Here is a 27,469-nt window from a genome sequence, read left to right as displayed (position 1 = left end):
TTGTGTGATCGATTATTTTTTGTTTACTCGGAAATAACCCCCATACGTTATAGGCCAGCAAGTTGTTGGTTGAAGTTCTTCTAATGTTTGTATAAGAACATTTGAAAATGCTATGTGATTTCTATGGTGAAAAACAAGTGTTTAAAGCGCGGTTAAAACAACGTGTCCTCAGTTTTATCTACTGATCGTATTTGGCGCTGCAGTCGGAGTGCAATTCGAAAGACAACACTTCCAGTCCACGACTTCAAGACTGCACTGCAATGCAAGACCATACTCGGAGGATCACAGTCTTGCACTTTTCAGACACGGGATAAGTAACAGCCCACTCCGTGGCGAAGTAGGCAGCGTCAAACGGTGCGACGCCAGAGCTCCATGCTTCGAACTCAGGTCAAGGCATGGATCTATCATTGCGTTTGTCCGGTTCATCCATTTCATCTGTTCATCGTCGAGATTAGATAACGCAATAATCTCCTTCTTGCAATATAAGGCCATGGATGTTCCCAAGGTAAAATATTCCGGAGGTAAAATAGTCCCCCGTTCGGATCTCCGGGTGGGGACTACTTTGGGAGGTCCCTGGACTAAGGATAAGATCTACATTAGGAATAAGGATATTAAATTAGGCACCTGGAATGTTCTGAGCCTTTACCGGCCTGAGGCATTTCAGTGTACAGTTAATGAGATAGTTAAGTATAAATTAGATGTAGTAGCTGTCCAGGAAGTTAGGTGGCCAGGAGAAGGGAATTGTAAAACTAAAAATTATACTTTTTTCTATGGTGGTACTGAAAATCATAATTTTGGAACAGGCTTTTTCATAAATAATAGAATTATCTCGGCTCTTAAAACAGTAGAATTTATTAATGATAGGATATCATAAGCAGTTTTACAGGGTAGGTGGTGTAAAATTATTTTAATAAACATACATGCACCAACGGAAGATAAAGATGATAATACTAAAGATGATTTTTATACAGAGTTAGAACAGGTCTTTGATAAATTTTCTCAGTATGATATGAAAATTCTGTTAGGTGACTGTAATGCACAGATTGGCAAAGAAGAGGCATTTAAACCCACGATTGGTAAAGAAAGTCTTCATGAATTAAGTAATGATAATGGTATAAGATTGATTACTTTTGCAACCTCAAAGAATTTAATTGTGAAAAGTACCACTTTTAAACATAAAAATACCCATAAATATACCTGGTCTTCTCCAGATGGTAAAACTCATAATCAGATAGATCATATTCTCATTGATAAGAGAAGGCATACTAGTATAATTGACGTTCGTACACATAGAGGTGCTGACTGTGCCAGTGACCATTATTTAGTAATTGCTAAATTAAGAGAAAGACTCTCAGTGATAAATCATAAGCAACAAAATCTAAAGGTTCTAAAATTTAATACAGGAAAGTTTACTGATGAAAGAATTAAGAAAGATTACCAAATTAAACTGTCAAATAGATTTGATGTTTTGCAGGATTTAAATGATGATGAAAATATAAATGAAACAGACGTAAATAAGAATTGGGAGCACATACGTAATGCAATAGAATCAGCAGCTAAAGAAAGTATAGGATACCATAAACCGAGAAAAAGTAAGCCATGGTTTGATAATGAATGTCATAATCTAATAGAAATAAGAAATCAGGCTAGACTTAGGTGGTTAAATAACTCTGATGATACAAAATCTAAACAATTATAATAGAATAAAGCGAGAAGTTAATCGCACGTTTAGAAGTAAAAAAAGAGATTACTTGAAAAGCAAAATTAACGAAATTGAAACAAACAGCAAAAATAAAAATATCAGAGATTTATATAAAAGTGTAAATGAGTTTAGAAAGGGGTGGCAACCTAAAGTAAACTTGATAAAAGATAAAGACGGTGATTTTCTAGCTGACCCAAGCGATATTCTAAATAGATGGAAGAACTACTTTAATGACCTTTTAAATGTCCATGTAGGAGATAAATCAGAAGTAAATGAAGTCCACACAGCAGAACCTTTAGTTCCAGAACCTAACTTGACTGAAGTTAAAGATGCTATTAAAAGGCTAAAGAATAACAAAGCACCTGGCATTGATTTAATACCAGCTGAGTTAATTAAATATGGTGGAAATTCATTAATATATCAAATTCATAAATTAATTTGTTTAATATGGAATAAAGAAGAAATCCCTCAACAGTGGAAAGAATCCATAATTGTTCCTGTGTTTAGAAAAGGTGATAAAATGAACTGCAATAATTACCGTGGAATTTCTCTACTCTCAACAACATATAAAATATTATCTAACATTCTTTTAACAAGACTAACCCCATATGCTAATGAAATTATAGGTGATTATCAATGTGGATTTAAACGTAACAGATCAACTACAGATCAACTTTTTCACATCAGACAGACACTTGAAAAAAAGTGGGAATATAATCAAGATGTCCATCAGCTATTCATTGATTTCAAAAAAGCATATGATTCGGTCAAAAGAGATAAATTATACAATATATTAGTCGAGTTTGGAATACCTAAGAAGCTTGTTAGTATGATAAAAATATGCACCAGTGAAACAGAAAGTAAAATTCGTGTGGGTATTAATATGTCTGACAAATTTACAATTCATGATGGGTTAAAACAAGGAGATGCATTATCTCCATTGCTCTTTAATTTTGCCTTAGAATATGCTGTTAGGAAGGTAAAAGAAACTAAAGAAGGACTAAAATTAAATGGTGTGACTCAGTTGTTAGCATATGCAGATGATGTAGACTTACTGGGGGATGATGTGAATACAATTAAGAATAATGCTAAGATATTTTTCAAAACTGCTAAAGAGATAGGTTTGGAAGTTAACAAAGAGAAAACTAAATATATGCTTACAGGCCGAAACCAAGTGTTAGGTAATAATCAAATTCTAATTATTGATAACAACTCCTTTGAACCAGTTTCCAAATTCAAATACTTAGGAGTAATATTAACAAATGAAAATTATATTAAAGAGGAAATAAAAAGTAGGCTTAATTCAGGAAATGCATGTTACTTCTCTCTTCATAAACTTTTGTCTTCTCGTTTAATATCTAAGAAACTAAAAGTTAAAATATACAAAACAGTAATTTTGCCTGTAGTAAGTAGTGGTATTGATGATACAACCAGTGCCGGAAAGGAAGAGCTGCCCTCATGCAGATTTGCTATACTTAAAACAAGCTCAACATGGCCATATGAGCTTTTTGCTCTAGTGTGGAACCCTGCCTAATCCAAGATTTTTGTAAAAATGCCCTTCAGAAAGGAAGAGCTCCCTCAGATTGATTTGTCTATACTTATAAAAGGCACTTCTGTGAGATTGTTGTCCATAAATTTGTTAAAAATATGCCCCTCTTGGCCATACTTAAAACTAGGCCACCCACACCCATACATACCCACCTATACACACCTACACCCACCCACACCCACCCACACATATTTACTTCTGGTCCACTTCCGGTCCACTTTCGGTCCACTTCCGGTCCACTTCCGGTTTGCCTACTTCCGGTCCACTTCCGGTTTAAGTTCAACTGGATACCAGTTTCAATTTGTTTATCTATTATTAAAACAATGCCATATGCAGAGACCCTCTAGAATTGCTCTGTGACCCTCTCATTTCTTACATCATAAACATATGATTTTTCCCCTATGAGAATAACACTACAAATGGTGTCATCAGGTAAAGCCTCATGGAATTCACAGATAATTTTAATGTTTGTCCTGTCATTCACCACAACTTGTTTCCTTTTTGAAGTGTTGATTACAAACATGGGTCTCTGTGTTTTGAATTCATCTGGTGTGTAATACATGTCAGTACTGCCAGTAGTGACACGTTTGAAGGAAGAAAATGCCTCATATAATTTGAGGAAATCATCCTTGGACATGTCTAAATTATAATTTTCTCTAGGAAATACCTCATTTCTGCCATTTTTAAGATATATGTTCTTGATGTTGCAGCTATCAAATTTACTCGAATTTTTTTCCTGATTGTTGTGTCTCCCAGTCTGAAACAATACCACCACAAAATCAGGCATGTCGTATTGTATACTGGAGAATGAATTTGTAGCATCAAACTCATAATATGTGCCAGATGCGGGCTTCTGTACAGATTGATATGTGTAAAATTGCAGAGGAATCTGTGGATTTTTTATTATATCAGCTTTGTATTTAAGAGCATAACTGGCCTCATATTCAACAACAGGGATTCTTAGCTCCATAGTCTGAATAATGCATTTGCCTGCATCTGGTAAGGTATTAGGCAAAGCTTCTCCTGTAGAATTTAATGTACTGTACCTCATCAAGGCATTATTATCATTGGCAGCTCTTCTAAATGTGATTCTTAAACCACCCTTCCACATAATATCTTTGTAATCTGAGAAGAATCCTGGCAACAGGCGCATGGGGAACAGCACTGTATGATTTTTAGATAATATCTTATCACCAGCCTCAAATCCACCGATTTTGTAGTATGAAGCTTCGGTTTTAGATAATTTTAGTGTGGCCAAAGCTGTGGAGGTAATGCCGGGATAATATATTCTGTTTATAACAACGCCATGCTTTCTGATCTCAATTTCAGAGAACAGATGCGGTACAAAATTATCCACCAATCTTATATTTGAATTTGCCGGATAATCTGTTCCATCGAGCTTTACAACATCAAATTTGATGTATAGATCTGCTCTGTGGGGGTGTATAAATCCATCCCCTACATCAAGATCAACCTCAATCTCTGTGTTTGGTTGATTTAAATTTGCAAATGTCCTCCTGTTTGGGGGGAATGATTGTAGCTCATAACTCTCAATATTTTCCATTGTATGTATTTTTATTTAAATGTTAATCTCTATGATAGCAGTTGTTGTGGCTCCAGCAAAATCAACTAATTCTTCTTTTTCATTAGTGACCATCAATTCAATGTTATCTATTCTATTATGGCATACAGGAAAATATAATGTTGGGGATGGATTGTAGATGATTGGCTCCATGAATTCGGAATTAGGTTTGAATGTTGCAATGATGCCAGTTTGTTTGTGAGTGCCTATGCCATTTGATTTGGTGATCATACCCTCGGCCACATTACAGTGAATATTCAGAGTCTCTATGGCTAAGAATTTGGGTATATTCATAGCAGTGTGTTTGATGGCTGGTTCGAGTTTTGTGTTGTTCTCAAAGCCTAACAGCTCTCCTATAGTACCCAGATCCACTGTTTCTGTAGCAGATACAATCTCTACTCTGTGAGTGACAGAATTTTGACTTAACACTACACCTCTGGGTAATTGAGCATTTAGAGTGGATAGATTATACTGCCCTGGAGTGATGACAATTTTTTGATCCCCTACTGCAATTTTATTGTTGTGGTGTGTAATATTAGGGATTAGGTACATGCCGTAAAATGCTCTGAGAGCTATTGTTTTGGGATACACTATGTCATCATGTAATTTAAGTTTCAATATTGAATTTTGGCTGGTGAGATGGAATACCCCCATGATGTTTTAAATACCACAAGGCCTTTTGAAAATTTTCAATTGATGGTTTATTTATTTGAGACATATATCTGAGAACAGATAAACACAAATGTCCGCAATTAACATCTTTGAAATTTTGAACACTTGCATTATTGTAATAAAGATTAGGTGATTTTAGATATTTTACTAAATTTTCAGGTGGAACACCTCCAAATGAATCAAACACAAATGCCTCATTGTTTAAATATTTAAGATAACAAATCCAGTGAGTGCCCTGATTTTTGTACTGATCCAAATTAACAATGCCACACTCTTTGTTGAGTGGTTGTTCTGGCAAAGAATCAGACATGTACACACCCCTAAAATTTTTGATGCCCAGTGGCTTGATCAAAGCTTCAATATCTTGGTAAGCGGCTCTTGTTTTTTTCAAACTTATTCATGGCTCTCTTAACACCTTTGCCTTTTTTCTCCATGGCCAGGTTATGGCGCCTCTGCTCATCTAATTCTGCCTTATTTTTCTTGGCATCTATTACTGTTTTTGCTATGGCAGCTGATCCCCCAGCCAAGCTCCCCACAGCCCCGAGAGCAGCTAAGATGGCAGGGATGGTAAATATAAATCCCCCCACATGTGATTTTTTTCTTGATTGCTGTAATTTTTTTAATTGGGGGGTACTAAGCAACAATTTCATACCATGTCCCTTTGCAAGACAAGAGCTTTTTTTCTTGCGCTGCTTTTTGGTCAAGAGACTATCAATAGTTTTAAGAGATTTAAGACCTGCATAAGGTATTTGATACATAACACCCTTGGCCTTCATTGTAGGTTTATTATATACATATTTACAACCCCCACCCCAGTTTTTGTTTGGTGCTCATAGCTATGGTGGTTCCCAATGCTGCTATTTTTTCACTTAAAGAAGCATCTTTGCTTACAAATCTACCAAATGCAGCCTCTTCTAATTTCTTGTCTGCAACATGTCTCTTGTCAAGAGCAGTATGTGTGTTGTATGCTATGTCATGGTCTCTACAAGCAGCATCTAGGGGATTTACACCAGGATCCCCTCTGTTTAATCTATGGTCCAATTTTGTGCCTGGACCACAATACTGATAGCCTGGAATATGTAGTTCAAATGGCAGCTTGTTTATAATGTCATTAACCAGGCCCCGACCCTCAGAAATATTCCAAAATTTGGGGGGTAGAGTATTAATAATTTTTATGAGATATCCAATCCCCTTAGGGTCATTCACTATAAAATTAGACAATTTTGTGCTTATCATGTCCATAATTCCAACTTTTTCATTGTAAAAATTGTGGTTCCCAGCATTTTCCTCCCCAGCTATCACCAATAACCTATCTACAAGTTTCCTGACATCATCAACCCACACAAATTCTTTAGGCAGGGTGTTGTATTGTTTGATTCCACTGCCAGTCTTGATCTGTGACCATATGGGCTTGATTAAGTTGTTGTATTTTGCTCCACTGCTCGACTTGACTCTTTTTTGTGTGGGATCATTGTTCTGGTATAGAGCATCTGATTTTATTAATATTTCCTTGTAATCCTCATAATCTTGATCTGTATAGCTGCCAGGCCTTTTCCTAGTCATCAGTTCCCACAATCCAGGTGTGCCGGGATACTTAACAAAACCACCTTTTTCTCCGAGACGAGATTCTGAATATACAATTATATCATCTCCCATAAATGTTACTCTGAAATTGCCAATTCTATGTATGATGCTGCCATCAAGCTCTGTGTCAGCATATAAGCCAAACACCTCATCTTTGTTGTCTTTAGGTGTGGTTAAATATTTTTGAGCAAGAAGACCCAATTCAATAGGATCCTGAGTAGCTTCAATTCTTCTAGGAGCAACAGGACTAGGTGTATGAATACTGGAAAGTGGGGTGAATGGATAATCTAATATGTTCCTTGCAGCTACAGGTACAAGCTCTGTGATCAAATCTTGATTTTGCTCTGTAACAGTTTTGATATTCTTACCTAAATTATTAATAGCATCAATTACAGGCTGTTCTGCTTGTTTGTGTTTTTCATAAATTCCCCGGTTCTCTGATTTCCATCCCTTAAATCTTTTTACAAGATAATCTCTTAATTTAAGATCATCAATTATTGGCCTTTTCATGGTTATTTATATATGTTTCAACGTCTAGAAAATCGTTGATTTTATTTCTGTATTTTCCACTACTAGGTGTTCTTGTCATATCAATTGTGACAAACCCATAACTGTCCTGGTTCCAGCACCTGCTGCAAAACTTGGAAAAATCATTGTAGCTCAAGTCCCCACCTACATATTCATCATGTATGTGTTTGAGGTTGGTATGATCTTGATGAAACACACATATAAAATTGCTGTTGTCTCGGATCAGCTGCTTCGGTATTTTTGAAAAAGTCTGTGCCAAGTAAAAGCAATCAATGTTTTTGTGTCGGCCCTGTGTAAAGAAATTCCTAACCTTGTTTTGATTATCCAGTATAACGTCATCAAACACAACAACAGAATTATCGAGACATTCGTGAAGTGGCTTAATATCTGATTCAAAAGTGGCTATATCCAATCCATCATATAGCTTCATCAGCTGCTGATATTTTAATTGTTCCAAGCTCTTAGAGAAGACATACAAGTGCCTGTTTTTCCAGTCTAACCAGTTGGGTGCCAATAAAAAATTATCAACCATTAGTGTAGTTTTACCACAAGCAGATGGCCCGACAATAAGACATCTAATATTTTCAGGCAGCAAGTTGCCATTTCTCTTATTTTGTTGTTCAGGTTCTGGCAGCCTTTTTATAACATCCCAGGTGCTCATATTATTATTTTGTTTGCATCGACCCAGCTGTTTTCCGGATGACCCAGCCATTTGACAAATAACTTGTTGCCTTTTCTGCGGATGATTTTTTCTATGAGATATGTGTCAGGCTGTTTAGTTTTGCTGAGCTCTTGTTCATAGAACCTGCCTTTGAGAATTTCTCCTCGATGATCTTTTATTATATATGTGTTAAGGGTCCCGGGTTTAACTTGAACCACTGTAAATAATTCGGTGCTCCAGTTTCTTGTAAAGCCTCTTTTGAATAAGTGCTTATATTTGTTGATTCTTACTTGATCATCCACCCTGTATTTGGCCTTTCTTGTTGTTGGCTGGTATTTAGGATAATAAACAGTGCTGATCAATTTTTGCTCATCAGATGAAGTTACTTCAGAGGGTTTCATGTTGATTGTGGAATGGACCGAGTTGTTATATTTATGTAGAAGTTCTGGAAGAATATTAATCCATTTATAATTACCTTGGAGGGTAAATTGTTTATACATAAGATTTTTTAGGGTTTTGTTGAATCTCTCTACAATTGAGGCTTTGAGATCACTGTAACTCGAATAATGTTTTATTGCCTGGCTTTTAATAAATTGTTGAAACACAGAATTATAAAATTCTTTGCCATTATCTGTTTGCAAATAGCGCGGGGATCTTCCACTCTGATTGATGATTGTCCTGAGGGCTTCTGTAACACATTTTCCAGTCTTGGATTTGAGTGGCACAGCCCAGGCAAATTTTGAAAATGTGTCTATGACAGTGAGTAGATACTTGTAGCCCTTGTTGATTTTGTCTAAGTTTTTCAACTGCCCACTTGACAACTCAATCAAGTCGCTCTGCCATAAATCATCTATGCCCTTTGTGACTACTGGGAGTCTCTTAAAATGATGTCTGGCCTGTCTGTGTAATTCATCAACAATAATTTGTCTAGACATAATATGTAAACAAGAATATTGCAACTATGGGGTATTCAGCAGCTGATACTGCAGGATTTTCTAAATATAATTTGTCTCCAATATGTATTTTAAATTCCAAAGTGCCATCATCTTCAGTATAGGCTGTTTCTAATGTATTGGGGTCTGTAAAATCCTCTAACTCTACACTGGTGATTTTCACTTTGTTCTCAGCATTTGTTATTGATAAGGTAGGGTAGTGGTATGCCTGTGGCTGATGCCAATATTTGATCTTGATTGGTCTCAGTGTGCCCCCAACAAAAAATTGATAATAAAATTGTGCAGGGGACAGCATATATATTTTGCCACCTGGTGTAAATGGTGAATCATATTCTTTGTTGGGGATGCTGTACAATTCAAGAATTACTGAATGTTTTGGATTCTCGATTATGCCTGTTATTTCCTTTTCTGCTGTGAGCAATCTGCTTGTTACAGATTCAAGGTGCTCATTGATGGTCCTAACAACATCATCATGGCCTGGCTTAATTTTTATGTCCACAATAAGTTTCTTGTATTGTTGCACAATCTCTTGAAGCTGGGTGGCAAAAACAGACAGAGCATTTGCTTGATTGGATTCCATGGTTCCTAGCTGTTGCTTGATATTAGCTACAATTTGTTGCAAATTTTCAACAACTGCCAATTTTGAATTTTGAGCAGTAAGATCATGGACCTGTCTTCTGATATCCTCAAACAGGGCATGCAGTTCATTAATATGTTGATTGGTTGGTAGAGTGGCCACTGTCTGAGTAAGTTGTTTGATCTCTGTCTGGATATTCTTGATATCTTCTGATTTCAATATGCGATTCACAGCTCTCTTAATATTTTTAAGTTCCTGTGATGTGGGAAGATTTGATACTGTATTTTGCAAAAATTCAAGTGCCAATTTCACATTGTTTAATTCAGAAGCATCAGCCACATTTTGCATAGCATTTTGGAGCAGGGCTATATCTGCCTGAGTGGGTGTGGATTGTTGTAAAATTTCAAGTTTTGTTTGGATATCATCAATCAAGTGATGAAAATGAGATAGCTCAGATTCAGTGTTGAGGTTTTCAAGCTTTGTGATTTGGTGCTGGACACTAACAAGTGTGTCTACAATCCCAGGCAGGAGAGATTCTTGTACATTTGCCAAATCACTTTGCACTGCTGCTATTGTACCTTCAAGATGGGTTATGGTACTTTGAATTTTTCCAAAATCTTCATATGTTTCAAGTTGCAGCTTAATATTTGCTACACTCCGAGTTATTGCATTCAAAGCATCAGAAGATGGCAAATTGTTCATAAAATTTTCAAGTGTCTCAATTTTTTCTTTAACCTCGGCTATGGCATTGTGCAGAGGATCCAGGTTAGGTATCTGGAGTGATTGAATCTGTTCCTTTAGAGTGGAAATCACTAGATCAAAATCTTCTTGTAATTTTATGCTTTTGACAATTGTTTGGAGCTGTGTCTGGACATTATTTATCTGCTCTTCCAATTGCTGTTTCAATTGCACGGAGTTGGTGGCCTGGGTCTTAAATTTGGCTTGAAGAGCTGCTACAGCTTCTTCTAAACTTTGAAAATTATCCAATGTGGCCAAATCAGTATATTTCTGAAGCAGCACTTTGAGTTCGGAATCAATTTTAAGAAGAGGGTCCATGCATTGTGATTGTAAATTTGTAATTTCTAATTGAAGACTGGCATTGAGTGTGGTTTGTAAAGCTTGTAAATCACTTCTTAATTTCTTGACTCTGACATCAAGCATCAGAATCTCATCACTGTGATCTTCATGTCTTGTATGGCCAAATATATCATTAGGCATTTTTGTTTTAATGGTTATTTATTATAGAGTATCTGATTCTTAATTCTATAAAAAAGGGTATAAGCTTGTCATATGACCCAGGGACCTCAATATATAAGCAGTCACCAACAGAAACAGTATATACAGTGCCAGAAATCATGTTTGAGTGCTTAATTCTATAAATATTTCTCCCTATTGAAATCTTGACATCACCCTCAGGGGTTGTAATAAATTGCAATTGCCCACCTACAGGTAATTGGTAATGATTTAAATTATTGTTAAATATGTACAATGTTTTGCCTGTTTCATCATCAACATCTGTAAGTATGCTGTTCAGATGAATAATTAACAAGCCACTCAGTTTAGACAGCATATCAGAAGAGGGTTGTGGTGTCGGCAGCTCCATAATAACCTGTTTTTTGAACCCAAATAAGTTCATAGGCATGTTTATTTATTTCAAATCATGCTCTGTAATTGGGCATTGATTCCCATTTTTCAAATCACAATGCCCCCATGGTAGAGTATGTATGCCACATGATAAAATGCATCTCTTATCATCATGTGGGTCCAGTGCCACTTTTCTTACAATATTTGTAGTCAATAAGTGATCCTCACTCTGAATTCTATTTTCTGATGTTTTAATTGAATTCTGGGATTTGAGGCAATTTTTATAATCTTCAAATTCAAGATCTTTTTCCACAGTTACTTTGCCAACGCCCTTGGCCTTTTTGGCAGCAGCACCACTACATGTTTTAAAAGTATACACCTTGGCACTTAACCCAGCAAATTCCACAATAACATCACCAAGTGTCTCATCTTTTAACTTGCCAGGCACCTTTTTGTTGTGGGGTTGAATTCTTGTATGTTCACTGGTATCAAAATATTGAAACAATTCAGGCTGTGACATATCTTGATAAACATCTTCTGTTTGAATATCAAGAATAAAACTATCCGTGTCCATGTACAATAATTTTACACGATCACCATAAAAAGGTTTCAACACATCATAATACAATGTTAACATATGTAATTTGGACGATTCCAATATCACAGCCCCTACATAAATAGGTTTATCAAATTTGATCTTTGTTTTTTTCATGTTGAAAAGTGCCATGTGCTCATCATAAATTCTTCTATAATTGAAGTTGGGCTTTGCAACCAATTTTTTGCTCAGGCTGGGGTCAGTAATTATTTTAACATCGGTATGTTTTCTGACATTTTCAATTGTTTTGCCATACACTGAATTCACCATCAATTTAAACAAGCCCTTATCAAATTGGCTCTTTGCAGATGTTCGAAGCTCTGTGTTTGTATCAATATATGGTTTCAACCATTCTGAGTGCCTGAACCTTAAGACTTTGCCAATTTTGGTCACTTGAACACCATGCTTCATCAGGAACTGGAGGTTTTTGTAATATGTGACATATCCCTGTTTCGGCTCCAGAGTCATCATGAGCTTCTTCTGTTTAGAGCCAGGTGAGCACTGAACCTCGGAAATTGGGGGCAGATCAGAAAATTTCTTGTGCAAATCATCAGGAATTATCAGATCAACCTCTAATAAGAGGCCATATTCACTGTCATCAAAATTCTTAAGATCCTCAATATTGATATCTTCAACCCATTCAAGCCCTGCATATGGCAGTTTTTTCATCATGGCGTCACCATAGAGGCTGTTTGCATCTAAATACGTTATATAATTTGATGGCCGTGCTGGATCATAATCAGGCATATATTTGTTATTTGCTCTGGCATATCTCTGGGAACATTGCACCATCCCTCCTCTTATACCTTTCTCCATAAACAGATACGTATCTTGATCGTGGATCAGATCCAAATGCATGTTAGTGTTCAAAAACGTTGCGGCCCATGCTAGGCCTGGGGCACTGAAAAAATATATTGGATCCAGTTTATAATTTTGCATAGAAGATTTTCTGAATGCCTGCAATATATCAGCTAAGAGGGTGACATCAAGTTTTAAATATGCCATGTGATAATCACCAAATGTCTTGCATTTTAAATTGTTCCACATCAACTGAGCATGGTGATAATCTTCATCAGTGATTCCAGATCCTCTGATTTTGCTGTAAAACTCTTCTTGTGGTGGCAGGGAACACTCATCAAATTTAGAAAAATCTGTAACATAGTCATATGGATATACACCCTTCCGCCTAATTAATTTCAGGTCCTGATTTGGAAACAATGCACGTGTGATTTTGAATTGATCATCAGATAATTGATTTGCCAGTGTAGCCAGGCTAGCAGATAAAAATCTGTAAGAATCAAGAAATCTTATGTGAATAGGAACACCATCAACTTTAATTATCTTGCTAATAGATATATATTTTTCATCATTTTCAGCTAAAATATTTAAATTCTGCTTGTCAAACCCCTCGTACCTGATCAGATGATGGAAATCATAATTGGATGTTCCATGGCAAAATATGGGGACAAATCTTGGTCTCTTGATCTTAATATTACAGCTATTACACAGGGCCATTAAGAATTTACCATCTGTATGAGAATGGTGATGAACCTTGATATTTGTATCTGAAAATTCAGAATCACATACCGGGCATTTTTCTGCATTGTTGAAATCTTCAATCTGTTCCTCTGTTAAAGGCAACATGGGCTTTGATTTTAATAAGATGTTAGATGCTATGTCACGGCACTCATTTTCTATTCCATGTGCAAATATTTTGATGGCATCTGGTCCCATGTATAAGTGTGGCTCACTAGCTACACCACCCCGTATAACTGTATAACAAAAGCTGGAAGGTTCATGTAGCTGGTATGGTGTAATTGAAGATTCTTCATTATCTGGATTGCAGGATGCAAGAGGTTTGAGGTTCGATTCAAAATCACAGACAATATATGCGGGGTGTTCCAACAAGGCTTCAAACTTTTTGAATTTGCAATTTTCACTTGGATTGGGCATCACCATATGAACAGGTTTATGGTTCCCACAGTATTTCAGATGCTCAATTAACTTGTTTTTGGCAATTTCTGCATTCTCTTCCCGAACCCCCTTCACCATTTTTTGACCATCAAATACAGTTAAACATCTTCTGCACAACTTGAATATTCTATGAGTTTTGTCTAGTTGTTTTCTGACTAAAGCTTCAAGATTATGTATCAGAGTGTAATGATATGTGCCATCCCCTTCAATTAAGAGCAGATCAATCGGAACAGCAGAATCATCATCAATTGTACTGATTCTGAGAGGTGCTATCGGGCAATTGCCAGTGGAACAAATAAATACATTAATAGATAATTGTTTGCCATTGATGTGCCTGGCCCTTTTTTCAAATTTATCAATATTCTGAACAGACATTGGATATTTCAAACCCTCTATTGCATCGTCAAAATCATGTTCATGCTGTTTGTAATAACTTATTCTCTCAGGATTTCTTGAAACTGGATACAAAGCAGCTAAAATACACCACAAAAAGCATTTCTGGTCATTATTTTTTATATTAACCACGGCTGTTTTGTTTTTGATATTGGCAGGTAATGGCACATATGTAGATCCTTGTAATGAGCTGAATTCAGAAATATTAACATAGAGCTTGTGTGATGAACCGCATAGGCTCCATCCTGACTCTTTTGCCGCAAATTCAGAGTGTTTGATATTCAGTTGATCCATCAAACTGCTTATTATTTTGTCCGAATTTGCATTTGAATATACCGGTACAGTTTCTGTTATGTGGGGCTGTGTAAATTTTGTACCATTTGGTTTCTTATATTGTACAAACAATTTGAGGGACAGCTTATAAGAGCCATTTTGTGCATTAAGAATTGCCTGCAGATTAGAATTTATACTATTCAAAAAATTCTCAATGCCACATCTTGGCTCTGATACAAACCGATAATCCCTAAGTTGGGCATTAAAACTGCTGTGGATAGGTAGTGCATAGCGTGGCTGTTTTGCTGCTCTGGCATTAAGAGGTGCTTCGTGCTTCCTTTTCAGACCAGATGTAGATGGTTGAGGGGGCAATATTGATGACTGTACAGAGCAAGTATTTTTATGTATATATGTGAAGTATTGCATGCTGTATTTTCTATTGCATTTGGGGCAAATTTTTGTGGGAGTTCTGTATTTGTCTGGGTTACAAATCTTTTGGTGTCTGGCCCAATTGGGGTTGGATATATTCTTATTGCATTGATTACAATGTTTTTGATTCGGCATTTTTGTTGTTGTTTATTATATACAATTTCTTGGGATTCAAATCAAAATTCTATGCTGGATAAAAATAGCAGTTGGGTTCAACACTGTGCTTTGTGTGTGTGTGTGTGTGTGTGTGTATGTGTGTATACACTTAATATTTTTGGCTTTGGTATTTATATACAATTTCTTGGGTTTCAAATCAAAACTCTATGCTGGATAAAAATAGCAGTTGGGTTCAGCTGTGTGCTTTGTGTGTGTGTGTGTGTGTATGTGTGTATACACTTAATATTTTTGGCTTTGGTATTTATATACAATTTCTTGGGTTTCAAATCAAAACTCTATGCTGGATAAAAATAGCAGAAATAAGCCACAACTTGGCCACAAGTAGACCGGAAGTAGGCAAACCGGAAGTAGGCAAACCGGAAGTAGGCAAACCGGAAGTAGGCAAACCGGAAGTGGACCGGAAGTGGACCGGAAGTGGACCGGAAGTGGACCGGAAGTGGACCAGAAGTAAATATGTGTGGGTGGGTGTGGGTGGGTGTAGGTGTGTATAGGTGGGTATGTATGGGTGTGGGTGGCCTAGTTTTAAGTATGGCCAAGAGGGGCATATTTTTAACAAATTTATGGACAACAATCTCACAGAAGTGCCTTTTATAAGTATAGACAAATCAATCTGAGGGAGCTCTTCCTTTCTGAAGGGCATTTTTACAAAAATCTTGGATTAGGCAGGGTTCCACACTAGAGCAAAAAGCTCATATGGCCATGTTGAGCTTGTTTTAAGTATAGCAAATCTGCATGAGGGCAGCTCTTCCTTTCGGGCACTGGTTGTATCATCAATACCACTACTGTAGTATTATATGGATGTGAAACTTGGTCCCTTACATTGAAAGAGGAACATAAATTGAGAGTATTTGAAAATAAGATCCTTAGGAAAATCTTTGGACCTAAAAGGGATGAGGAGACAGGTGAGTGGAGAAGGTGACATAATTTAGAACTACATAATTTGTATTCATGTCCAGATATTATTAGAATAATTAAATCAAGAAGACTTAGGTGGTCAGGCCATGTGGCACGAATGGGAGAGGAAAGAGGAGTTTACAGGATTCTTGTTGGGAAACCTGATGGTAAAGAGACCTGTAGGAAGACCAAGACGAAGATGGAGGGACAACGTTGAGATGGACCTAAGAGAAATCGGTAGGGATGGAAAAGAGTATATAGAACTTGCTCAAGATAGGGAAAGATGGAAGGCCTGTGTTGCTGCAGCCATGAACCTTCGGGTTTAAGAAGGCTAGGGAGTTAGTTAGTTAGTTAGTTAAGAATCTCCTTCTTTCATGAAATAAGGAAGTAAAATGACTTGCCATGTTGTATTTTGCTATTATCACGATATTAAGGAATTCTAATTGTCGATGGTCTCTGTCACATCTACCCCTTCAATGTCTCATTTTTGTGCGACCCGCTGGACTTGTGGCCCCTAGGCCGTAGCTTAGAATAGCCTAGTCGCAAATCCCCTCCTTGATGGGAATGAAAAACGTAACAGGGATGGAAGTGGCAGACTGAGGAAAGAAAAGCATGGAAACACCCGAGTGTTGAGTGAGGGAAGGTCGGAGAAAAGAGGTAACAGAAAAGAAAGTGCGGCGATTGGGTTCCAAAACTAGGGGAGGGGGAGGACAAGGACAGCTTACTTTACCTTGTTAGATAAGGTTTAGCATAGTGCGGGGGTCAACGTGGCAAAAAGTAGTGAGGGGAAATACCCCCCGCCCTAATCGCTGTCACTGTCATGAGAGAGATATTTTTTAGTTGCGTATGGGTCTCCGTGACTATGTGTAATCAACATAAAATTCCTTATCGGGTCACCTACACGTGTTCCTTTCCATTACTATTATTCTTCAAAGAATGCATCTCACAACTGTACAAACACGTATAATTATAGGTAGAGCGTGGAGCCAGCCGACATGCACGAGAAGAAATAAATATATCACACATACGACATACTTTTCAGAAACGAATTACTGTAAAGGGCCTTTAGAAAAAAAAGGCATTTTACGAAGGCTAAAACATACAGTAGAAAGGCGCACTAGATCTAATCTAATCAAAGACTAGAATAGCACCTACCTGCTTCAGCGTTGGTGCGTACTGGATGCTCTCTATGAGATCATTGTGAACCTTCCACCTGTAAACCTTGATCTGCCTCTTCCTGATGGTTGTGTCAAACGTTGTCGTAGGAATTCCTGAAACCAGGTAAGAAATTAACTGCAACGTATCACAGGTGTACAGTCATAGGCAATAAAAATGGAACACCTAGATCCTGAAATACTCGCTTCCCTGCAAGGCGTTATGCGTGTTGCCTAACTCTACTACGATGGTAGAAGTTGCCATTGGAAATTTGCTATTAAAATCCACTTATTTCAGGATCTAGGTATCCCATTTATATTGCCGGTGACTGTATATACTTTACGATATTTTTATATCATGAGCAAGGCCATAAGCGTAGTTTCGTCCGTCTACTTGGGGAGGCTAACTTTTTTCATGCCTTTATCCATTACGATAACCATACTGGCCATTCTCCTTGGGAAACAGGTGATCCCAACTTCATCTTATCCAAATGAAATGGAATTGTGCTTATGCCGAGTGTTACTTTTGTGAAAAGAATAAATACACTATTATAGATGGATGCAAATTTATTAAAGAACAATAAAGAAGGTATAATTTTAGTGTTTTGTTATTGGGTAATCCATTGATCATGGTAGTGAAGAAATTTTAATGCTGCAAGGCTGTGACGTTCCTTTTGGGTGATCGCCACTGGATTACGTCACCGTAATTGCCCAATCCCCTTGTGCGGTAGAGTTATGGGACTCTCTTTTATGTGCTACACTGAGCATTCTCAGGACGTACGTTTAGGAAAAGAAATAGCTTCTTGCCATTTTACAAGTTTAATAACACATTTTACCTTTAAACAAACACTGCATATTAACACAACGATATTCACAAATACAAACACATTTCAATTAAGCTTCGGATTTTTCTTTATAACAGTGTTTTCACAACATTAACATCTCTCGCAACTCAACTTACTTTTCGCCTATTCTCGCACTGTTGTCCTAGCAACGGAATCAATAAAAGATTGGACAGTTCTACAAATATTTATAAACCGGAAATGACTTTCGCTTCCCATGCCACTTTTAATTACACATAAGTCTAGAAACTATAAATTTGATAACACAAACCGCAATGTTACAGAAAATAAATAAATCAAACCGATTTCTGTGTCACAGACAACAAATAAAATATTACATATGGCCTAAATAAACAAGGCGTATCATGGCGAAGCACTCAAAGGAACTTGCGAATAGTTTCGTGGAAAAAACTTAAGATATTACAGAATTACATAATTGTTTTCAACATTTTGTGCAATTTAAAAATGAACTTCTAACTAGGGTGCAATTTTTGCCCCAACCCTCTTGCCCCCACAAATTTGCGAATATACTTTCGGATCTTAAGAAAATGTATACTGAAGAAATGAATTAGGGAAACGAAGAATTCCAGACTATTACAAAAGCGTGAACCTTGTAAATTATTGAATTATTCGCGACAGGTACGATATTCTTGGTCTCTATGTAGGCTTGAGGATAAATTAGATCTTTTATTAAAATAATTATCATAGGCGCCTGAAGAGAAGGTCCGACTTAAATAAAATATAAGAAAGAACATACTTGTACTAAGCATGAACTAATAATAATTGATGGCTTGAAGGATAGATACAGAAGGACCCCAAAAATTTCAGTTTCAAACCAGCGTCGTGAGGACAATTGGGAAGCTATTTGGAAAGAAGAACTAGCGACTCCTGTCACGAAAGCCAGAAACAGCATCGATGGGACCCGATGCGATGACCACGGGTCACCCAATGAAAAAGCCGCTCTCGCAGGCCCTTGTCCTTCGAGGGCTGTTGAGCCACAGAGATTAGTTTTAGAAGAATTAGAAAGTTGCAATTTATGTGACATATTATTCAATTATCTTCAAAAACTAGACTTTTGATTCATTGATTTGTTTTATTTTACTTCGCTCTTCTGCCACTTATAGCTAATGTCACGTGCCAGTTTAGATGACACAATGAAAGTTGCAAGGAGGAATGGTTTCTCGGAATCGACGAGAGATGGCAGCACGCTATATAAAGAGGAGCAAAGGAAATTATAAAAAACTTAGAGAGAAGAAGAGGAATTATATATATTATAGTAAATTGAGAAATATATAAAAGAAGAGTTCAAATACTATAAAAGAAATAAATAGAATGTTGTATATAGTAAATTAAAAGAATTAAGAATATGGCCGCATATGAAACGTTTAGGAAGGTTATTAAGTAAACGAACGAATTCAGAAATCTATCTCTTTTTATTTTCCTGACGAGGAGAACATCGTCAGTGTTTTGGTTGTTTGTCCCCGGTGGCGCTGTTGTCAAATTAGACGCCCCGAAGCACTTTTCGGTTGCGCTTTTTCTTAGTCGCACTGGGCCATTGGCAGCGCTTGCTATTAGCGATCCTGGTTATTCCCCTTTGGTCGTTAAATAGGAGGTGGCGCTGTTGTCAGATTAGACGCCCCTAAGAATCCTCTATAGCTTTGGTTCAATTCTCTACAAGGAATGCAGCATAATGATTTGTCTATATTATTGAGAAGAGATACGGTAAAGAGAAATATTTGCGATAAATGAAAGAAATAAGATTCTTTTCCAGTGGCAAAGAAGAATAGAAGAAATAAGAATTTGCTGCGGAAAGAATAAATAGAAGAATTTATCGAGAATATAAGAATATCTCGGCGGAATATAGAAGATAATAAGAATTGCTGCTGAAAGAAGAAATAAGAATTGATATGAATAGAGGAAATAAGAACAGCGATGAATAAAAAAGGGAATGACTATTTTTTGTAAATAGAAGAAAGAAGAAGACATGCATATATTTTGTTCATAGAAGAAATTGATAATAAAAGAAGAAGAAGCCTTTTGATAATAAAAGAAGAAGAAGCCTTACGATAATCAAAGAAGAAGAAGCCTTGTTGATAATAGAAGAAGAAGCCTTTCCATATTAAAAGAAGAAGAAGCTTTTTAAAAGAAGAAGAAGCCCTTTAAAGAAGAAGAAGCTTTTTGATAATAAAAGAAGAAGAAGCCTTTTAAAAGAAGAAGCCATTTAAAAGAAGAAGAAGCCTTTTCCATATTAAAAGAAGAAAAGAAGAAGAAGCCTTGTCGATTATACATATATATATATATATATATATATATATATATATATATATATATATATATATATATATTTCTCTGTATTTTGTATTGTTATCAGAATATAGATCCGCATTTAACTATATCCTCTTGGCTATAAAACGCTTTCTTATTTGGAATTCTCAAATAAAAGAACCTATCCCCTGAGATTAAGATATCTGTAGCCGTGGTAAATAACATGTAAGTACGTACCCACAAGGGGCGTAGCATTAGTGGCGCCCAACGTGGGGCTATCAGATTTGTGAATAAGAAAGCAAAGAGAGAAAGCCAAAATGGAGGAAGAAAATAAAGTCGAGGACGAGGACAGAGAAACTATAATGGAAGACAGAAAGGAAATATTAAACTGCTGTGGAGAAGAGGGAAATAAGGAAGAAACTATCCTGTGCAGCTCATGCAAAGAAATGAAACATTGGCTATGTGAGAAGATAAGAAGAGAAAAGTTCATAGGAATAAGTGAAAGAGGAGATTACGTATGCAAAAATTGCAAGGAAGAAAGGATAAATGAAAAAGAAGAGAAGAAAAGGGAAAAGGAAGAAGAGAAAATGAAGGAAAAACCAAAGAGGACGGAAGAGGTGAACATAATAGAAATGTTCCAGAAGTTATCAATGCAGATAGAAGAAAGTAATAAAAAAATGGACGAGAATAATAGGAAGGCGGACGAGAATAATAGGAAGGCGGACGAGAATAATAGGAAGGCGGATGAGAATAGTAAAAAGATAGATGAAAATAGCAGAGAAGCAAAAGAGAATAATAGAGAATTAAAAGCACAGATGGAAGAAAATAGCAGAAGATTAGAAAGAAAGCTCGAAGAAAAGATAGATGAAAATAGTAGAGAATTAAAAGAGAATAGTAGAAAGTTGGAAGAAAGTAATAAAAAGATGGAAGAAAGGCTCGAGGAAAATAGCAGGAAATTGGAAGCCTCGAGATCCGAAACCCATGAGATGTTCTTGAGATTGAATGAAACGTGTGAAGGAAATAGAAAATCCTTGGAAAGAAAGATAGAAGAAACAACGCTGTTAATCGAGAGTACAAGTTTAGATACAAATAGAAGAATAGAAGAGGAGGTTTCGAATCTCAGAGAGGAAAATAAACAAAGGAACGAAAATTAGGAGAGAAAGCTGGTTGAAAGTAAATCTCAAATAGGACTAGCTGTTTCAAGAATAAAAGAAAACTAAAGCAAGATAGAGGAAGCTAAGCTCCTGATAGAAGATAGAAGTTTGGAAGTGAATAATAGAATCGAAAGGGAAGTTCTAAAACTCAGAGAAGAAAACTCGCATGGATTTCAAGAAGCTCAAGAAAAAACTCTGAGAATAGAAAAGGAGATTGTGGAAAATCGAACCAAAATGAATGCAGCAAATAAGAGAGGAAAGGAAATGGATAGAAAAATAAACGAAACAGTATCCAGGATGGATAAGACAGAGAAGAGAATGGAAGAAGTGGAAAGAAGATTAGGTAAGATATATCAGTAAAAGAAAGGAAAGATAGACCTAGCTTTCGATGCAGCGAGGAAGAGACTTATATCAAGAAAGAGATAAAAGAAGAAAGCTCATTGACACGTGTTTCGAACAGTCAGCAGCCGGGTGGTACCAATTAAACCAACACAAATTCAAAGACTTTCGAGAATTCAGTAGAAAGTTTTTAGATTACTATTGTAGCAAAGACATCAAGGAAAGGCAATTGGAAGCCTTAAAACGAAAACACATCGACTGGTCGAAAATTGAAAGTCTGGAGGAACGTACATGGGAAAACTTGAGAAGCTTTAAGAATTTGAAAGAAGGATGCAGTGAAGAGGAATTAGTGAAACAAGTAATCCAAACGCTACCAGTAAGAATCCAAAGAGCCATAGCAGCGGTGAAAATAAAGAAAGTGGATGATTTAATAGAATACCTAAGGACAGAAGATATGTTGAAGAAAACTCAAAACTCTTGGGATAGAGAGAGGAATGACAGGGATGGTCGACCTTATTCAAAGAGGCGTTATGATGACGAAGATAATAGCAACAGGCAAAAGTTCCGAAGACAAGAGCTCGAGGTTAGAAATCTGGATTTGAGAGGTCAGGGCCAGGATAGAGGAAGAGGAACCAACTTGAGAAATAGGAACGATCACGTCAGGAATCAAGAGTTTGTTGGAGATGGAAGGTACCAGGGATATGATAGAACATATAGAGGCCGAAATAGGTTCCAAAGATATGGCAGAAGGGGAAGTCCTAGATGGAGAGAGGAAAGAGAAGAAAGACAGCAGAATGGACGAGCATCCAATGATGAAACTGAGAGAAGAAATATATCTCAGGACGAAGAGAGAAACGAGGCAATGGAGCTAACAAGAAGCTATTGTACTGATGGAAGAAGGTTCCAAGAAAGATCGCACGGAGGAGAACATTTGGAGAACGCCCAGAATAATCGAGCGTCAAACATGTAATGCTCTTGCAGCAATCCCCAGGTGTGAGAGCTAATGAAAAGGAACATGAAATGAGGGGAGAAACAATAGAGAAACCCAGCGACAGTTTAGAATTATGTTTAGTAGGGAAACCAGACTTTGGAAGACTAAATCCTGGGAGAACGTTTTATGTTAAAGCTAAAATAATAGAACTGGAAGTTAAATGTTCGGTAGATTGTGGAAGCGTAGTGGAAGTCATGAGTTACGAATGCTGGAAGAAAATAAGAGAGAAGTACCCGCAAGATAGATTAGATACATGCGAGAAAGACAGGATTAGATTGGTCATGGCAGCCGGCAAGGATGAATACAAGATACAGGGATCAATAAAAATCATGATGAATATTCAAGGTGAAAATTTCTCAGTAAATTTCTTAGTGGTGAAAGGATTACGGTGTGAGATTATTTTAGGAGTGTCTTGCCTAGAAAAGTATGATGGGCACATTCATGTCAAAGAGAGAAGGTTAAATGTTGAATTGGAAGAGTCGTGTAGACTTGATATCCCTATGGAGACAATGTGTGACGAGTCAACAAAAGAAATGTGTGTTCGAAAACAAGGTCTTGTGGTTAACAATAGGGACGTTATGTATAAAGAAAGTGAATACGACGAAGATAAACATAGAGAAATAAAGAAAAAAGAAAATGAAAACGTGGCGTCCGTTAAAGAAATACAAGATAAAGTGAGCGAATGCATAGAAATCTCGGAAAACGAGAGAAGAGAATTGAGAAATGTACTTGTCAAGCATAGGAATTTATTTAGCCAGCGACCTGGACTTACGAATGTGTATTCATATGAAATAGAGGTAGACACAAATCAGCCCATAGTATCTAGGCAATATTCTATACCTTTTACCAAGAGGAAAGCTGTTGAAGAAGAACTACAGAAATGGCTAGACTGGGATATCATAGAAGATTCAAATAGTATTCACATAAGCCCCATGCACGTAGTGGATAAGCCAAACGGAGGCGTGAGACCTGTTTTGGATCTGAGAGAGCTCAATAAGCATGTATTACTACCACGAAATCAAGTAGAAAAAATTAATGAGTTATTGCATTCATTTGCGGGAAGTAAGTACTTCACATCTTTTGATTTAACGCTAGGATACTTCCAGGTGGAGATTGAAGAAAAGTCTAGAAAATACACAGCATTTAGATATGGATCCAGGTTATTGCAATTTAAAAGACTACCTTACGGACTAAATTCATCGGTGTCGGCATTTACAACGGCGCTAAACAGAATATTTGGTCTAGAAACAAAGTCATGGTTAGCAATATATGTAGATGATATGTGTATACATTCAAAGGACTGGATGGATCATATAAGCAAAATAGACTGGGTTTTATGTAAATTGAAAGAAGCAGGACTTACTGTTAAGTTAGAAAAATGTTCGTTTGCGAAGAAAGAAATCAAGTTCCTAGGGCATATAGTGTCTGGAGGAAACGTAAGACTTTGTAGCGATAAAAATGAGGCTATAATATGTTTTCCAAAGCCTACAACCAGGAAACAATTGCAAAGATTCTTAGGGATATGCAATTGGAGGAGCAAATTTATTAGGAATTTCGCTTCAAAGGCCAAGCCTTTATACGATCTTTTGAGAAAGGAGGTGAAATGGAAATGGGCACAAGAGGAGGAAAAGGCTTTTAATGTACTAAAAGAAGACCTAACATCTAGTCCAGCTATAGGCCAGCCAGATTTTAAAAGACTTTTCATCATTGGAACAGACGCATCAAATATAGGTCTAGGGGGATTTTTCTTCCAGAAAACCGAGGATGGAGAAGATGTTGTAATTCAATATGCGAGTCGTGCACTGAAGGCGTTCGAAAGGGCGTATACCATTAGCGAACTGGAATGTTTGGCCATTATATTCGGTATTGAAAAGTTTGCTGTTTACTTGAAAGGAAGAAAATTTAAAATTCTTTGTGACCATAAGAGTTTTATATGGTTAAACTCTGCAAGGCAATGGAATCCTCGCTTGACAAGATGGGCATTACTTCTCCAGGAATACAGTTTTGAAATAGTGGATATTAAAGGAAAGGACAACAAAATTGCAGATGCCTTAAGTAGATCCCCTTTACATATGACGCAGGAACCGGAGGAAGTGTTAAAGTTATCCATAAACGCCATCATGGATGAAGAACTCGGGAACATATCCAGACAGGAATGGATAGAAAGCATGAAGAAAGATGAAGAATTAAGTGGCATCCTAAATGTTTTGAATGGAGATAGAAATGAAAACGAAAAGAAAATGAGAAGAGCAAAGATAGAAGGAAAATATGTAATTAAGGAAGGAATGATTTTTAGAGTAAGCATAGAGAAATCTAATCAAGTGCAACTCTGCGTACCTGGAGCACTAATTAAAAAAGTACTCGCAGAAGTGCATGAGAAGTCTGGACATTTCCGGATCGATAAAACATTGAGACTTGCCCGGAGATTTTTCTTCTGGAAGTGTATGAAGAGAGACGTGGTGGATCATGTAAGAAACTGTATGTTATGTATAAGAACTAAACCTTCAAAATTAAAAATGGAAAGAGAAGAGTTACACGTAACTGCAAAAAATCCTCTAGATATGATATATATAGATCTGATTGGACCTCTCCCAAGATCGCGAGGATTTACATATATTCTCACATGCGTCGACGTGTGCAGTAAGTTTGTAATATGTTATAACCTCAAGAAGGCTACAGCAAAGGAGATAGTAAAATATTTAGAAGAAGGATTTGTCAAACACTATGGAGTTCCATTAAAAATTCTAACGGACAATGGTACACAATTTGTATCGGAATACTTTAAAGATTACTTGAAGTTTAAAGGAATTAAGATGATAAACGTTACTAGGTATCATCCACGTTCGAACCCGATAGAGAGATATAACGGGGAAATAGTAAGAATTCTAAGAATGTTATGTCATGACAATCATACGAAGTGGTCTACAGCAGTTAACAGAACCATAAGATGGATAAATAACTCTATATCTGAGGAAACAAAGAAGAGTGCAGCTGAATTGTTTCTGGGATATATGGAAGAACCCGGAATCTTCAAGGAATTTGATTGGCCGAGGGAAGTAATATCCAAAGAAGAGACTAAGGAAGTATTACTAGACATATACATTAAGAGAATGAAGAAAATCAACAAGAAAGCAGAGAATGGTACGAAAATAAAATTAAAAAAGGGAGACTTAGTATTTTGCAAAACACACCCAATGAGCAAAGCATCAGAGAAAGCAATCAAGAAATTGTTCTTCATATATGAAGGTCCATACGAAGTCATGAATTTGTTTCGGAACACAGCGGTAGTAAAGCATACAGAAACAAAGATAGAGAGAAGGGAGAACCTGGAGAATATCCGGAGGTACAACTGCACGGAGGAAGTAAAAAAGAGCTTGGTTAATGAATAATAGAAACAGTAAGAGAAGTCACATAGAACGAGGGAAAAATTTATAAATTTACAAATGAACTTTCCAATATATAAATTTTCATCCTCAAGGATATTGTGTCACGTGCCAGTTTAGATGACACAATGAAAGTTGCAAGGAGGAATGGTTTCTCGGAATCGACGAGAGATGGCAGCACGCTATATAAAGAGGAGCAAAGGAAATTATAAAAAACTTAGAGAGAAGAAGAGGAATTATATATATTATAGTAAATTGAGAAATATATAAAAGAAGAGTTCAAATACTATAAAAGAAATAAATAGAATGTTGTATATAGTAAATTAAAAGAATTAAGAATATGGCCGCATATGAAACGTTTAGGAAGGTTATTAAGTAAACGAACGAATTCAGAAATCTATCTCTTTTTATTTTCCTGACGAGGAGAACATCGTCAGTGTTTTGGTTGTTTGTCCCCGGTGGCGCTGTTGTCAAATTAGACGCCCCGAAGCACTTTTCGGTTGCGCTTTTTCTTAGTCGCACTGGGCCATTGGCAGCGCTTGCTATTAGCGATCCTGGTTATTCCCCTTTGGTCGTTAAATAGGAGGTGGCGCTGTTGTCAGATTAGACGCCCCTAAGAATCCTCTATAGCTTTGGTTCAATTCTCTACAAGGAATGCAGCATAATGATTTGTCTATATTATTGAGAAGAGATACGGTAAAGAGAAATATTTGCGATAAATGAAAGAAATAAGATTCTTTTCCAGTGGCAAAGAAGAATAGAAGAAATAAGAATTTGCTGCGGAAAGAATAAATAGAAGAATTTATCGAGAATATAAGAATATCTCGGCGGAATATAGAAGATAATAAGAATTGCTGCTGAAAGAAGAAATAAGAATTGATATGAATAGAGGAAATAAGAACAGCGATGAATAAAAAAGGGAATGACTATTTTTTGTAAATAGAAGAAAGAAGAAGACATGCATATATTTTGTTCATAGAAGAAATTGATAATAAAAGAAGAAGAAGCCTTTTGATAATAAAAGAAGAAGAAGCCTTACGATAATCAAAGAAGAAGAAGCCTTGTTGATAATAAAAGAAGAAGAAGCCTTTCCATATTAAAAGAAGAAGAAGCTTTTTAAAAGAAGAAGAAGCCCTTTAAAGAAGAAGAAGCTTTTTGATAATAAAAGAAGAAGAAGCCTTTTAAAAGAAGAAGCCATTTAAAAGAAGAAGAAG

General features: G+C 36.5%; 1 protein-coding gene across 1 annotated transcript in view; it reads right to left on the bottom strand.

The window, feature by feature from the left end:
- LOC145997326 (WD repeat-containing protein on Y chromosome-like) overlaps positions 1-27,469 on the bottom strand; it is a 151,710-nt gene that overhangs the window by 56,784 nt on the left and 67,457 nt on the right. Inside the window, exon 7 of the mRNA XM_083134243.1 lies at positions 17,283-17,398. Coding sequence (XP_082990369.1) covers positions 17,283-17,398 — 116 coding nt within the window. The remainder of the gene's footprint in view (positions 1-17,282; positions 17,399-27,469) is intronic.

Source organism: Lepisma saccharinum, chromosome 13 (genome assembly GCF_977018435.1).
Source record: "Lepisma saccharinum chromosome 13, izLepSacc3.1, whole genome shotgun sequence".
In the NCBI taxonomy this organism is placed as follows: domain Eukaryota; kingdom Metazoa; phylum Arthropoda; class Insecta; order Zygentoma; family Lepismatidae; genus Lepisma; species Lepisma saccharinum.
The sequence above is the reverse complement of the archived record's forward strand: the minus strand, read 5'-3'. Positions and strand labels throughout refer to the sequence as shown.